The 13,466-nt window shown below is 36.2% G+C and overlaps 1 protein-coding gene across 1 annotated transcript in view; it reads left to right on the plus strand.

Annotated features, from left to right (window-relative positions):
- The window catches only part of FYB1 (FYN binding protein 1), a 44,516-nt gene extending 34,891 nt beyond the window's left edge, over positions 1-9,625 (plus strand). The window contains exons 13-18 of the mRNA XM_058823523.1: positions 828-894; positions 2,209-2,314; positions 2,632-2,794; positions 5,855-5,888; positions 7,027-7,058; positions 7,174-9,625. Of these exons, the coding sequence (XP_058679506.1) occupies positions 828-894; positions 2,209-2,314; positions 2,632-2,794; positions 5,855-5,888; positions 7,027-7,058; positions 7,174-7,214 (443 nt within the window). The 3' untranslated portion in view covers positions 7,215-9,625. The remainder of the gene's footprint in view (positions 1-827; positions 895-2,208; positions 2,315-2,631; positions 2,795-5,854; positions 5,889-7,026; positions 7,059-7,173) is intronic.
- Positions 9,626-13,466: the final 3,841 nt, after the last annotated feature.

Here is a 13,466-nt window from a genome sequence, read left to right on the forward strand (position 1 = left end):
AGCTCCCTGGTAAAAAATTTAATGTATTTAATGTGACTTTTCTACCTGACATTTGCTCTAGTCCATTTTATTTGGCATTAAATAGGAACAGATACACCTGGAAATAAACACTCAGTGAAATTCCTCAAAATTTAGGAGAAATTATTTGTTCTATTTTTATCAATTGCAGTGCCTCTGTAAAAGAGCATATAAGCATCAACTCAGTCATGGAATAAAAAGGAAGTTCTTCAAATTTTTGAGTCTGCTTCCAGAACTGAGTTCTAAACCTTCTATATCCTGATGATTTCTCTAGCCATTGGTTTGATGAGTCAAACAATTGCTTTCCCTCTACAGACATGCTGAACATGATTGAAAAAGTATTCCTGGGCTAAGAATTCTCTTCACTGCTTTGGCATTGCAAGACGGCCTAAAAACTAACATACCCATGATTCATATCCACTTCTAAGCAATGTTGCATTGACCAGAGTGCTATAGAAGTCATTGAATGTGCATTAAAATCAAACTCAGAAAATATATTTTAGTGCAATACAGTGGGAATTTGATTAATTAAAATGAAAATTAAAGGCTATATCATGTGCCAAAACTTGCTTTAGTTTCAGAAGATTAAAATTTCAGTGAATATCTGTTATGAATAAAGAATCTTAATCTGAAAAGGTTGGGTAGTGTTGCACAGGTTGTGCAAAACAGAACCCAGAGTTACCATAGACTGTAAATGGCTACAGTACTTGCCATAATTTCTTATCAATTTCACTACATTGTAACACAATGTATTCACTTCTCATTTTTCACATAATAATGTTCCATTCTTTTGAACACTATTGTTTCAGATTATGGAGACAATGTTTATGATGATGTAGATTCTTCAGACTTCCCTGCTCCGCCACCAGAATCCAGGCAAGTGAAAATATTACTTCCCTGATTAGAAATCTAATACACAGAGAGATATTTTTAAAGTATATACTACAGGCAGAGTGCTATTAATATCTGCTTTATTTGGTGTTGTCAGGTTTTCTAGTTCTCATAAACCTACTGCTGACAATGTCAGTTAAATGCTCTTTCTTTCATTACAGTTTGAAATAATAATTAGACTATAGAAAAAGGAAGCATGTTTTGCATGTCAACATAGTCAGTCCCTCATGGAAAAGAGGTAGAAAATGATGCATGGGCTAAAGGAACTTAATTATAAATTGTATAAATTCTTTTTCTATCAGAATCTGGGGACTGTTAGGATAGATACTTTATCTCAGCTGCTGCAGTATTTTAAGAGAAAAGGACCCATACTTTAAACTCCTGTTTAAAGTATGAAACATATTTGGAGATGTAAGTTCAGCTTGAAAATCTTTTATCCTGAACCAGAAAATTTTGGTCACCTCTGGAGCACAGTGCTATGGGCACAGTTGCATCTGTGAGGATGGCTGTGACATGGCACATCCTGTTGTCTCTTACTCCACTCAGGCGGAGTGACAGTGCACTACAATAATGTAGTCTGGGGATACAAAAAGAGAGAGATCTCTTTGGACTGTGTATCCAAAGGAAAATATGTGGTCATTCTAAGCTTAATCTAGGGTAGGTCACACACATACACTCATCATCAATGAAACTGTCATCCTGCCGAGATCAGCAAGGATCAAAAAGTAGAGTCAGACTTTACATTCCCAGGTGCATCATCAGAAAGGGCAGTTAGGGCATGAAACCCTTCCACGGTCTTTGGCAAAAGTCAGTGCTATCAGGGCTGTGCAAAAAAACAACAGAATTTGAAACAGACCATGTCATGCAGATTCCCTGGTGTGGCAAAGTCTGCAGGCACATAGGGCTAGCACACACAAAGCTAAGACGTTCCAGCTGCCTCTGCAGCCGGAGTGTGATATGTCATTCAGCTTATTGCCCTAAGGTGCACAGTCTTCACAAAAACTGCTCCTTACTGAGAGACTCTGAAGGGTCCTAGGAGATGGATCTTAAAATTCTTTTTTGATATTCACTTATATGATAGCTGTACAAATATCAGAGAGAAGTAGGAAAGACAGCCCCAATTCTTTTACTTAGTTTGAAGTCAAGTCTGTATTGTATTCTCACTATTAGTTTTTCGGAGCAACAAAAACGTGATAAAGACACATGAAGGCAAATGCATTTTCATCAAAATTATCAGAAAGCATGCCAATGCCTCTGATGTGTTTCTAATTTTGTTTTATCTGTAACCTCTAGCTTTAGTTCATCAAAATCAGGAAGCTTTGGAAAACCTAAGTCAGATGAAAAAGATGCACAAAAGCTCAAGAAGATGGAAAAAGAAGAGAAAGAGTTCAGAAAAAAGTTCAAAGTAAGTTTTGTTCAAAGTGTTTTCTTTATATGAAATATAAAAACAAAGTATCTGTATTGTGTCTTCTATTTTGTTCGCCATAACTTGCTTTGAAAGGGAAAGTATTACTACATGTATAAATAGTGATCTGAGTATCTCTAAGTCTAAATGGCAAGTATGGGCACATACACATATTGTAGTATATACAAATATTTGTTAATTTCCAAAACTTTCGTAATGAATTTTATTTATTACTAAATAAATATTAATGGGAATATTAATGGAAAAGCACTAATGGGTTTTAACCATGTTTTGGGGATGTTTTTTCTCCTTTTCAGTTTGATGGTGAAATAAAAGTTCTTTACTCTACAACCACCATCCAGGATTTATCACAGAAAAGACGGGGATATAAAGATTTGCAAATTAAACCAGGGGAATCTCTTGACATTATTGAAAGTACAGATGATACCAAGGTCCTCTGCAGGAATGAAGAAGGAAAATGTAAGTTTTGTTTAAAAACTGTTGTACATATCAAATTATCAGAGTGACTGAGTAGGATGTGTAAAACCTCTCTTCCCTGGTTTACTGAGGTTTACCTTGCCTGGTGGTTGACAAGAGGCAAATTGTTGTTATCTTATTACTGTATTTTAACACTGGCTTGACTTAAAAAAATCCAAACCACTTTCATGGACAATATATAGTGAGTATTAGAAAAAAAGGACCGTTTTTTGTGGTGAAGTTTTCCTTTGCAGCTAGGATCAGCAGATGTTTTTCTTGCTTCTATCTCTCCCCTTATGCCAAAAGGAGGGGAGCTATGATAGGCCACTGAGTCCAGTAAAAGTTAAATCCTTGCTGCACCTCTGGATAGCACTCACCCATTGATTGCAGCCAAGAGAAAATCAATAACAATATTCTTACTTTGGAAGAGATGCAGTTTAATCTTTTCAACAGGCTGGGGGGAATGTTGCTTTGGAGTCTTCCCCCCAGCTCCCAGCTAATCCAAGGCATATGTCCTTGCTGGCATGTCTGCTTGTTCTGGGAGCTGCACGAGGCCTTTCAGTGTTTCTTTGAAATCCTTGGCCAGGGTTTGCACTGGCAGAAATTTTTGAATTTTTGGAGAAGTCCGAAACCATCTCCTGATGGTTTCAATTTCTTAATGAGCTTCTGTTACAACACTTTCCAAATCTGCTAGTGAAAATTCACTTTGTTCTGGAATAGCCTGCTTTCAAAGTAGCAGCATCCTCCTGCTCACCTTTCGTTTTACCTCTGACCCATGTAGAAGACAGTCCAGTGCTATAAACCTCTTAAGAGGATTCAGCCACCTTCCTTTTATTTTTTCCCTCCTGTACTCAACTGTTACAGTCTGGATTACAGCCTTCTTCCTGGCAGGCCTGCAGGGAGAGGAAGAATTTCTTGCATAACAACACATATGTTTTTCAAAATATGGATTGCACTGGTAGAACCACTTCCCAAAAAAAACAGCTTTCAAAGCCACATTTTTTGAATCAAGCTAATAACAAAGTAGAAAGTAGTTCATGTTGGCTGTTTTCCTCTCATAGTCTTCAAAGCCTTTCAAATAATGACAGGAGCTACTGCTTTGCTATGCATAAAAGAGCAAAACAAATAAAAATATCCTCCCTGAAAACCTCTGAATAGATCCCAGTCAATTTACACATTAGTTAGCAAAGTTTGAATCCTACTTTAGTTAAGTGCATGACATTTTTGTTTATTTGCTCTAGTTGTTCCAGTTCCTCATATCTTAAAGCTATGATTTTACCTTCTGAAGGCCAGGTAGACTGAAAATCCACAACTAAAGATGGTTTTGTTATTTTCTTGCACATGAATTCTTTGATCTAATCATTAACTTATGAAGCACTTCCATAGTTTCAAGCCAACAATTAAACAAAACCACAATTTATATTTCAGTGTGTTCTCACCTCTTTAAGCAAGGGCTGATGATCTTAGGAACATACTCTGCTATGGCTTATTTTAAATGTTATGAAATTATTTGAAATGTCAGAAGTGAAACAAGGAACTGATTTTCATCTACATCTCAAATTCCTTCTTGGTCTGAACTCACACATTTTGAAGTACACAAAAGCTTTCAATTCAGCTTTGTAGATTTTGCCTAATCGTTAGGACATAAATAGACTTCAGTGGCCCAAAGTTTGATTTTTGACCTCTCTGAGCTCCCTTTACATTGTCAGTGAGTAGCTGGCACAATGTGTTATAGCTTTCAGTGCTCACTAAGTAATCAACATGGAGTGTGCTGACCTGCTGGCTTCTTCCTTATTTGGAAGCACCATAAAAAATAAATTATTTAGAAACTGGAACTTTGGACACGTAATTTAGATTAGTAAATCTGAAAGAGTGTGAGACCACCAGAGCTTGCATCTCCCACGTATTTGAGGGCTAGTAATCATCAGAAGAACCTAGATAATGCTTTGCAGTGGTAGAAGCACTGTCACATGCACATGACTCCCAAGAACACTGTGTTTGTATGCCATGATTATGAGCAAAGAAACTTTACTTTCATGTATTTCACTTGAGAAAATTATATGAACAAGCAGAGAACCTTAGATTAGCCAAATGATTTTGAATTATTTTCTGGAAACTTCAAGAGTCGTGGAAAATATTGGACTGTCCTATAAAGAATTTTGAAAAGACAATGACTTAAAAAAAAAAATCAATTTCTATGTCTTTATTCCAGAAAATAAACACTGGGGAAAGACAACTGAGCTAAGATATCCTGAACAGACACTGCTAATGATTAAAAGAAGGAAATTTGCTTAGTAATTTTAAATACAAGAAGCTCACATTTATTCTTTAGAACTCTCCTAATTTCATACCAGCTTATTAGTGTTTACCTACAAACATGTAATTACTGTTATAGCTCTCTCTTTTTTTGTATTCATTATACCAATTCAAAATTATTTCAGTAGATATCTTTCACCAAAGACTGGAAGTAATTTTTTTAGAGAAATTATATACATTAAAAGAGTATGTGTAATTTAATCTGATTTCATTAGTAATGCACCAGACTAATAGAATAGTAGTCAGTAGCTTTGCTAAGGTATTTCCATTATTATATCCATTATTGGTATTATTAATGCTACAGTTTAAATTTTAAACAGTTACACATAATGATATTTAATCGGAGTACACATCCTGAATTACATTTTTTTTCTTGTATGAAACTCTTAATATTACTGCAAGTATTATTATGTTGTTATTACTATACTGATTTTTGTGCTATATTTTTTGTTAATAACTGTTGTTTCACATCTCTCTCATGCAACTAAGAAACCGAAAGAGAAGATGAAAACCTAATCTTGCATACCCTCTATTACTATTTAAGTAGGCAAATAAGAATAAGCAAAATATTTCACCTAGCAAAATCTTCACCAACTAGGTGCCCATTGTACATTGTTTTCCATCTATTATGTCTTTCTGTCTGAAGTATATAAAAGAGAGAAAAACTGCATTTCATTATTGCTAGCAACATAGGTAATAATGAGTATTTCAATTTAACTTAAATACATCTATATTTCATTTTTACAGATGGCTACGTTCTGAGAAGCAATTTAGTTCAGAAGTAAGTATAAAGTGATAGTTTTGAAAAATTTGTTGTAACACTTAATTTTGTTCTATATGGTCTAGTAAAAAAAGTGAAATGTAATTATTTTAGTCTGTCATCCTAAACTTGAAAGTTGAGTTATTTTTAAGGAGTTAGGGTTTGTCAAAAATTAATCACATCCATACATGCAGGAAATTTGCCAGAGCTTCATTCCTCATCGCTTTACCATAAACTCTAGTTAAACCATGAAAAAATCACATAAATTAAGCATTATTGGTAGTAGACTCTATTACTGAACAGCAAGTTAATGTGGTTAGGTGTATTGATGCCTTTTTCAAATATTTAATTAAAATAGACCAAATTTTCTTCAGGTTTGTTTGTACTTCAGTCTTAGTGGGATAGAGATTTGGCTCAGTATTGCTCCAAGTCATTGCTTGGAGCTCAGCATTTTGGTTCCAATCCAAAACTCCTGTCAGACAAAGCCTCTCCATTTCCTTCAAGAGTCTTTTCATATTAGACCCTTAAATATCAAATCAGATGTCATTTTTAGAATTGCCACATTTAGAATTTAGAGGCATTTAATGCTCACACACATATTTGAATTATATGTATAAACAGTTTTGCTGTCTTCCATGGGCCTGTCCATGTATCTAAGTCACAAATTTGAAAATTCCTATTCATGGAGCATGTATTTTTAATAGATATTATCTAAATTCATTACCTAAAAAGTAGCACCTCCAAAACTATTATGTAATTTCTGAGTAAAGAAACAAAAATAGTTTTAAGGGCATAGTGATTGGGTTTTTTAGTTCAATTTTTCTGGTAACCATTTTTTAAAGAAGAATTAAGTATTTAATTTCTTTATGGAAATAACTCTATGAGCATATCTACCTAAAAATGCAATAAATAAAACCAACTTTTAATAAAGCAACCTTTCATGTTAGAAAGAAATGTATCAAAGTCTACTCTTCCCTGAAAATATTTTGACCTGACCATCTTGCTCACCATTGTTCTGTTACCACAAAGGTTGTATTAGCAAGTTAATTTTTTGATAGATTGCCTGCACCATACTGTATTTTTTAATACATTAATTTTAATACATTAATTTCTGATGTCTCAACTTTTAAATACACTATTTGTCTTTTTTAACTTACAGTGATGGAGAGATTTATGATGACATTGGTGACGGTATGTTGAACATTTGGAACAATACCTCATTTATATTCAATTACAATAAATAACTTTATCTTTGTATTGAAGTACTACACAATATTAATAGTTTTGCATTTTATTTCCATTTCAGATTGCATCTATGATAATGACTCTGATGCTGCATTCTCTTGAAATGAAAACTTCATTGAAGATCAAACTCTAGTTTGGAATCCCACTTGTGAAAGCAAGAAGAATCACAAATGCTGATTGCAAGTTAATTGGTGTCTCTTTTAAATGCACAATTAACATTTTTTGGGATTTCAGTCTTTTGTCCTTCAATGCTTTTTATTCCCATTTATCGGAGCATTTAAAATTGAGGGGATATAAGCAAAAGCTAGAGTTACAATTTTTCACTTCCTTTCCACATTTCTTACAGTCCATGCAGAAATACATCTTTAATTATCTATTCCCAAAGAGGCCAGTTCGCATCTGTGAAGGGTCTTGAGGACAACAGTCCCTGGCAGCAGGTTTTACTCTGGCTTTTACTTATTAAGCACCAAAGACAGCCACTCTGGGTAGAACAATATTCTGGAAAAAAAAATGGTGACAGACAACATTCTCTTGTGAAAAGAAGAAATGAAAAGTGGGCATCAGAGAAGACAATGCATCACTGACCTGCCGTTCCAGCTGCTGTAGTGTTAGCTACACTTGTTAGCATTCAAAAACACATAATCACAGGGGATTATATGCGGTGCTTTTTATTAAGAGCTCTGGGAATCGGGGTATATTCAACCCAAATCTGACTCCGACCATACATCCCAAATGATCATGTTTTATACTTTATCATTACATAACCTTCATGTTAATTATTAAACTTATATTGTTCTATTGTATACATAAATTTAGCCCCTCTCTGAATTTCCAACATAGTTTCTCACTATTCTTCTTATCGTTATATAATAATTACATTTAATTACTAAACAATCATCACATCTAACAATTATATAATTTATCATAATGCTTACACAGGTGCAGTTGATCTGGGAAAGCACAAAGCCTAGCATTTTAGATTCTATCTTTAACTTTTTCCAGGGTTTCACACTGACATATGCAGCCACGTTCCATTATTTCAAAAGTCTATTTTTCCATGTTGTACTAATGATAGAATATCATTCTCTAAGATTTATCTGAAGTCTACTTTAGAGTGTAGTGGTCTACTTTATGCTGCAGTGTTGCTCAAAATATATTCAGAACATTTAGGTTAAGATTTAATTTCTGTTTAGTTTGAAGATAAGTTTTCACTATAGTAGTATAGATATTATAAGCTATAAACTGATGATAAACAGTTTGGAAATTACTTCTAGATTAAATATGTAGGTATATTTATCACTCTATTTTGATAATGCCCTTTTTTTCAAAGTATTGTAGTTTACTACTAGATTTGGCTAAGAAAGAGTACAGAACTCAAGTATTTCCATGCTTATCCATTGTAGAAATAACTTTTATTCCTAAAGTTCATTTTTGATGCTGTTGTCTGAATGACCAAGTTGCAAATAAAAGCAAAGTCAACAGTTAACTCATAACGATAAATATCACTTTGCCCTTATGTATCAGAAGTCACTGGAAATCAAAAGACATTTACAGCAAGCTCCCAATAAAGAGGGTGAGTGTGTGCAAAAAATAGAACATCCATTGCTTTTGCTGTAGTGCAAATTAATCAAAAACCTGTAATGACCAATGTGGCTGGATCAGTGGAAGCAGCTCCTTTTGATGAACAAGTCTTGTACAATGCTAAAGGGAAGTCAGGTACATTGTGCAACAGAGCCAGTTTAGTTTATAAACATAAAAAATGTCTCTGTTAAGTCAGTGACTTTTGGTCTCACCTTCAGTGAAGCTGAGATTCTGTCTTCTAAAAGTGTCTTTTATTACTCCTTCAAAATACAGTAAATCTCAAAGGAGGCATAATGCAATGGGGATATCAAACATAAAATTAAGAGATACTGGCTATAAGCTATTTTGTACTGTATGTAAAATCACTGATAGTATACTGAAAAGCTATATGCAACTTGGCTTGCTATTTCTATTTGCTATTTCTCTTACCTATTTGCTATTCAACCAGCATCCAGGCATCAAATAACAATTTTATATGTAAACATCAGCTGCAGCACCCAAATATAAAACATGACCATGCATATTAAGTGCAATGAATATGTGTGACTATTTGACTGTCAATGCTAATGGATTATTTATTTTTCAGTGGCATTCAAGAGGCTGTCTGCATTAAATTAGTGATATGCCAGAGAACTGAGTAGGCATGCAGATACCTACACAACTACATAGTTCTTCCATGTTCTTAGTGTTAATTTGTATAGGCACTGCAATTCTGTATCAATAAGACTGACTAAATTGGTCATACGATACATTAAATAATGAAAAGAAATAAATATATTTATGGCTAAAACTCTATTCATTGCTTGTTCAAATCAAATATAATGTGATTGCTGCAGGGTGTTAAAATGAACTTTTAAAGTATTACTCATCGAAAAATTACTGGCATTGTATCTTTTAAATTTAGCAATGTATTTCTTCTGAATAAAAGTATTTCTTCTGAATAAAAGTATTTCTTCTAAATAAACATTTGCTTAACTAGAAATATGGGTACACTGTCTTCTGTCAAAATAGAGCAACAGTGGCTGAACAGTAACTTCTGAAAATTATCACTGAGCAGCTAACAGAGTGAAAATCAACTTTATTATTGTTGCAAAAGCTTACGTGGCATTTGGTAGTAATTGCTACCCAGAAAGTGAAATGTAAGCAGAAAATATTCCAGACAGGAAAATCTATACTTAGGCAGTCTATATTCTAAGGGATTCTCACCTGTAATTTATTCTAGTATCTTTTAAAAGACATAAAGAAAGAAAAGGAAAGCTCTTCACTTGATTTTTTTCCACCTCCGAATTCGGTCTATAATCCTGCAGTATTTGACTGTGTCTGCTAAAACAGTCAGCAGTGAAAACATCAAAATATTGACATAAAAATTAAGTTTCAGCATGAACATCCTAGTTAGGGTAAACAGAGCTGGTTTCCATCTGTGTTGTACCTCTGTGCTGTCCCAGTAAACAGGCTAAGCAAAACCAAAACTGGGAGGGCAAAAAAGACTTCTCTAATTCAGTAGCTTTATAACATTTCTCTGCTGTTACCACAGCCTCTAGACTGAAGGAATGCAGCTGATCTCCTGCACATTCCTGTGTAAGAGGTTTATACTCTCAATCCACATAATTGCAGATCCCCTGGCTCCTCTTCCAACAGTCATAACAGAATTTCTTCTATGTGTGATCCCTTTGCATAATCCATTCTCAAGTGGAAAGATCAGTACCTTAGTAAGAGCATGGAAATTCAGGGGTGGAATGTAGAGTCTCTGTGTGAATTATAACACCCCTGACCACTACATTACTCTACAGCAGACACTGCTGTAAGCACATGTGTGCATAGGAACACGTGCATCTGTCCTGTGTGATTATACTTCATGCATATATTGAGGCAAATTCTGAGAAAACTAATGGACCTATGAAAGGGCACCTTTATGATTTCTGTACAGCAGCCCCAGACCACCCTGCACAAAAAGCTTTTGCATGTAGTGAAAAGAACTGAAGAGCTAGGAGAGTCAATAGATGTGCTTGTATTTGCACAGCCTCTGTTCCAACTCCTCGTGTGGATGCCTCGTTAACTCTGTGCCCAGTCTGTAATTACACGATGGCTCAGTATTTTTTTCCACAGGATCCCCACCTCATTTAGTGCATGGGCTGGATGCGAACTAATAGAAAGGGCAGTTGTTCAGCCCTGCTCATTCAGTTTCTGGCCACTCCTTCATTTAGTGCAAATCTTCCCAAGCTTATGCTGCACCCAGAATTATTAGTTTCTCATGGCATTCATCACAATGATATCTCATGTTCCCTTGAATAGGAATGGATTTATCTTATGAGAGAGGGAAACATTTTATCCCCATTTTAAGGTATTAAAGGAAGGCACAAACCGAGAACAATTTGTGGCACATATCCATTAATCCTGGATATAAAACCAAACCACTGAAGATAAATTAAATTTTTGTACTTTTCTAGATTAGGATTCCCACTATTTTATCTTCCTGTTCTTTGCCTCTGCTTATGGTTAAATAGAAAGATAAGAGAGACGCCATCTTTTGTTTAAAAAGTATTAACATGCAAAATTTATACTGTAAATAGACTACAGAATTACAGACTTTCCAAAAGCTTCTTGAATTCTGGCAGGCTTGCTGCTGTGACCACTTCCCTGGGGAGCCTGTTCCAGTGCTCAACCAATCTCTGTGTGTAGAACCTTTTCCTAACACTTACATCTCCCCTGACCCATCTTTAGGTTCCCTCAGGTTCTGTCACTGGTCACCACAGAGAAGAGATCTGTGTCTGCCCCTTTGCTTCCATTCATGAGGAAACTGTAACTGCAGTGAGGTGCCCCCTCAGTCTCCTCTTGTCCTGGCTGAACAGACCAAGTGACGTCAGCAACTTCTCACATGGCTTCTCCTCCAGACCCTTCACCACCCTCACTGCCCTCCTTGGGACACTCTCTAATGGTTTCACGTCTTTCTTACTCTGTGGCACCCAAAGGTGCCCCAGCACCCGAGGTGAGGCCGCCCCAGCTCAGAGCAGAGCAGGACAATCCCCTCCCTTGCCCGGCTGGTGATGCTGTGCCTGATGCCCCCAGGGCAGGGCCGGCCCTCCTGGCTGCCAGGGCACTGCTGGCTCCTGTTCAGCTCCCCATTGACCAGGACACCTTTCTGCAGTGCTGCTTTGCAGCACCTCATTCCCAGTTTGTCCGTACATTCAGGGTTGCCCCATCGCAGATACAGAATCCTCTCTGCTTTAGAGGGAGTCAACAGCTCCTCCCAGTTTTGTATTGTCTGCAGACTTGCTTACTATCCACCCAGTCCTGTGTCCAAGTAATTTCTGAAGATGTTGAAGAGCACAGGGCTGAGGATGGAGCCCTGTAGAACCCCACTCGTGACAGATCACCATGTCACTAGTGACATGTCTGATCTCACCTGCCACTGTAACCTGATTTCACCCCGGTTACTGTAACCCTTTGTGCCCCGCCCATGAGCCAGCTGCTCACCCATCACAGCAGCTGTGGGCTGTAAATTTTGTCCAGAAGGCTCCTGTGATCATAAGCTTTGCTGAAATTGAAAAAGATTATATCAACTGGCTTCTCTTGATTAACAAGGTGAGTTACCTTGTCATAAAAGAAAATCAGATTTGAACTGTTTACAGTAATACAAAGGTGAGTAAATTTGGAATAGTAATTAAAATTTAATGTAAATAATATTGAGAAACTTAATAAAAAGTGAGGATGAATAGCATAATTTAGGGGGGCACATTATTACACTTTATATCAGTTGATATCTTGCAGCTCCCATGTTGACAGGCAGTTTGTTGGTATGGTTTTGAGTGATGTCTATGGCTCTCGCCAGAATTAAACCTTTATGTGTATATGGTATAGCCTGGTCCCAAGGCTGACACATCTAAACCAGTTCTGAAAGAGCCAACTTATCTATAAGAAGCAGCTCACTCAGGATAGCAGCACAACCCTACAAATCCTCCACCTTGACTGCTTAGCCTGGATAAGAAATAAGGCTGTTGTGCAGATGAAGGGTCATCTTAAGGAATTTCCAGAACCCCAACCACTTGGGAACAAGTTCAGTGCCACTCTGATTAGCCATGGTCCTGCAGAACATCCCCTAACTCGTTCTAACCTTGTGCTGAGCAGCAGTGTGGTAGTCCCTAGTCCCCTGGGTGCAGCAAAGTACAATGATCTCACAGTTTTCTTTCTCTGTTTTTCATTCTACATTCATGACTCCTGAAGATACATAGAATTTGGTAAGTCATTTTTATTTGCCTCCTTTGAAAGCACTTTGAGAGAGAAATTTAAGATGTTAATAAATGTATAAAGTTTATTGCTGGAGGCTTTTTATATTGTGGGCCTTGCTATAAAGAAAATGGGACACTGTGTATCTTTTCCCTTAACACACAGACCTGTAAATATTGCTTGAATTTAAAATACTCACTCCTAGGCAGAAAGTAAGTATGCAAAATGTCAACACAAACATGAATGAAATGCTAATTAGATGGATACCAAGGGTATTAAGAAATATTATACGATTTGCATTACTTCTGTAATAGCACAAAATCCTACTGCTCAGGAATCATGAGACAGGCAAAGAAAGGAAAATTTAGCATTGGCTTTTTTCCCTGCTTTTTAAAACTTTTTTTCCTTTGGCCTGATTCCTGATTTTCAAGTTCTTAACAGAAAAAGCTGCCTGATCCTTCATTTACGTGTGGGTGTGCTTCAGGTGGAAAATGTACACAAAACACAGACACACAATACGAGGCTCTCATCCATTTTTGCTGCTGACAG

This window comes from Ammospiza caudacuta, chromosome Z (genome assembly GCF_027887145.1).
Source record: "Ammospiza caudacuta isolate bAmmCau1 chromosome Z, bAmmCau1.pri, whole genome shotgun sequence".
Lineage (NCBI taxonomy): Eukaryota > Metazoa > Chordata > Aves > Passeriformes > Passerellidae > Ammospiza > Ammospiza caudacuta.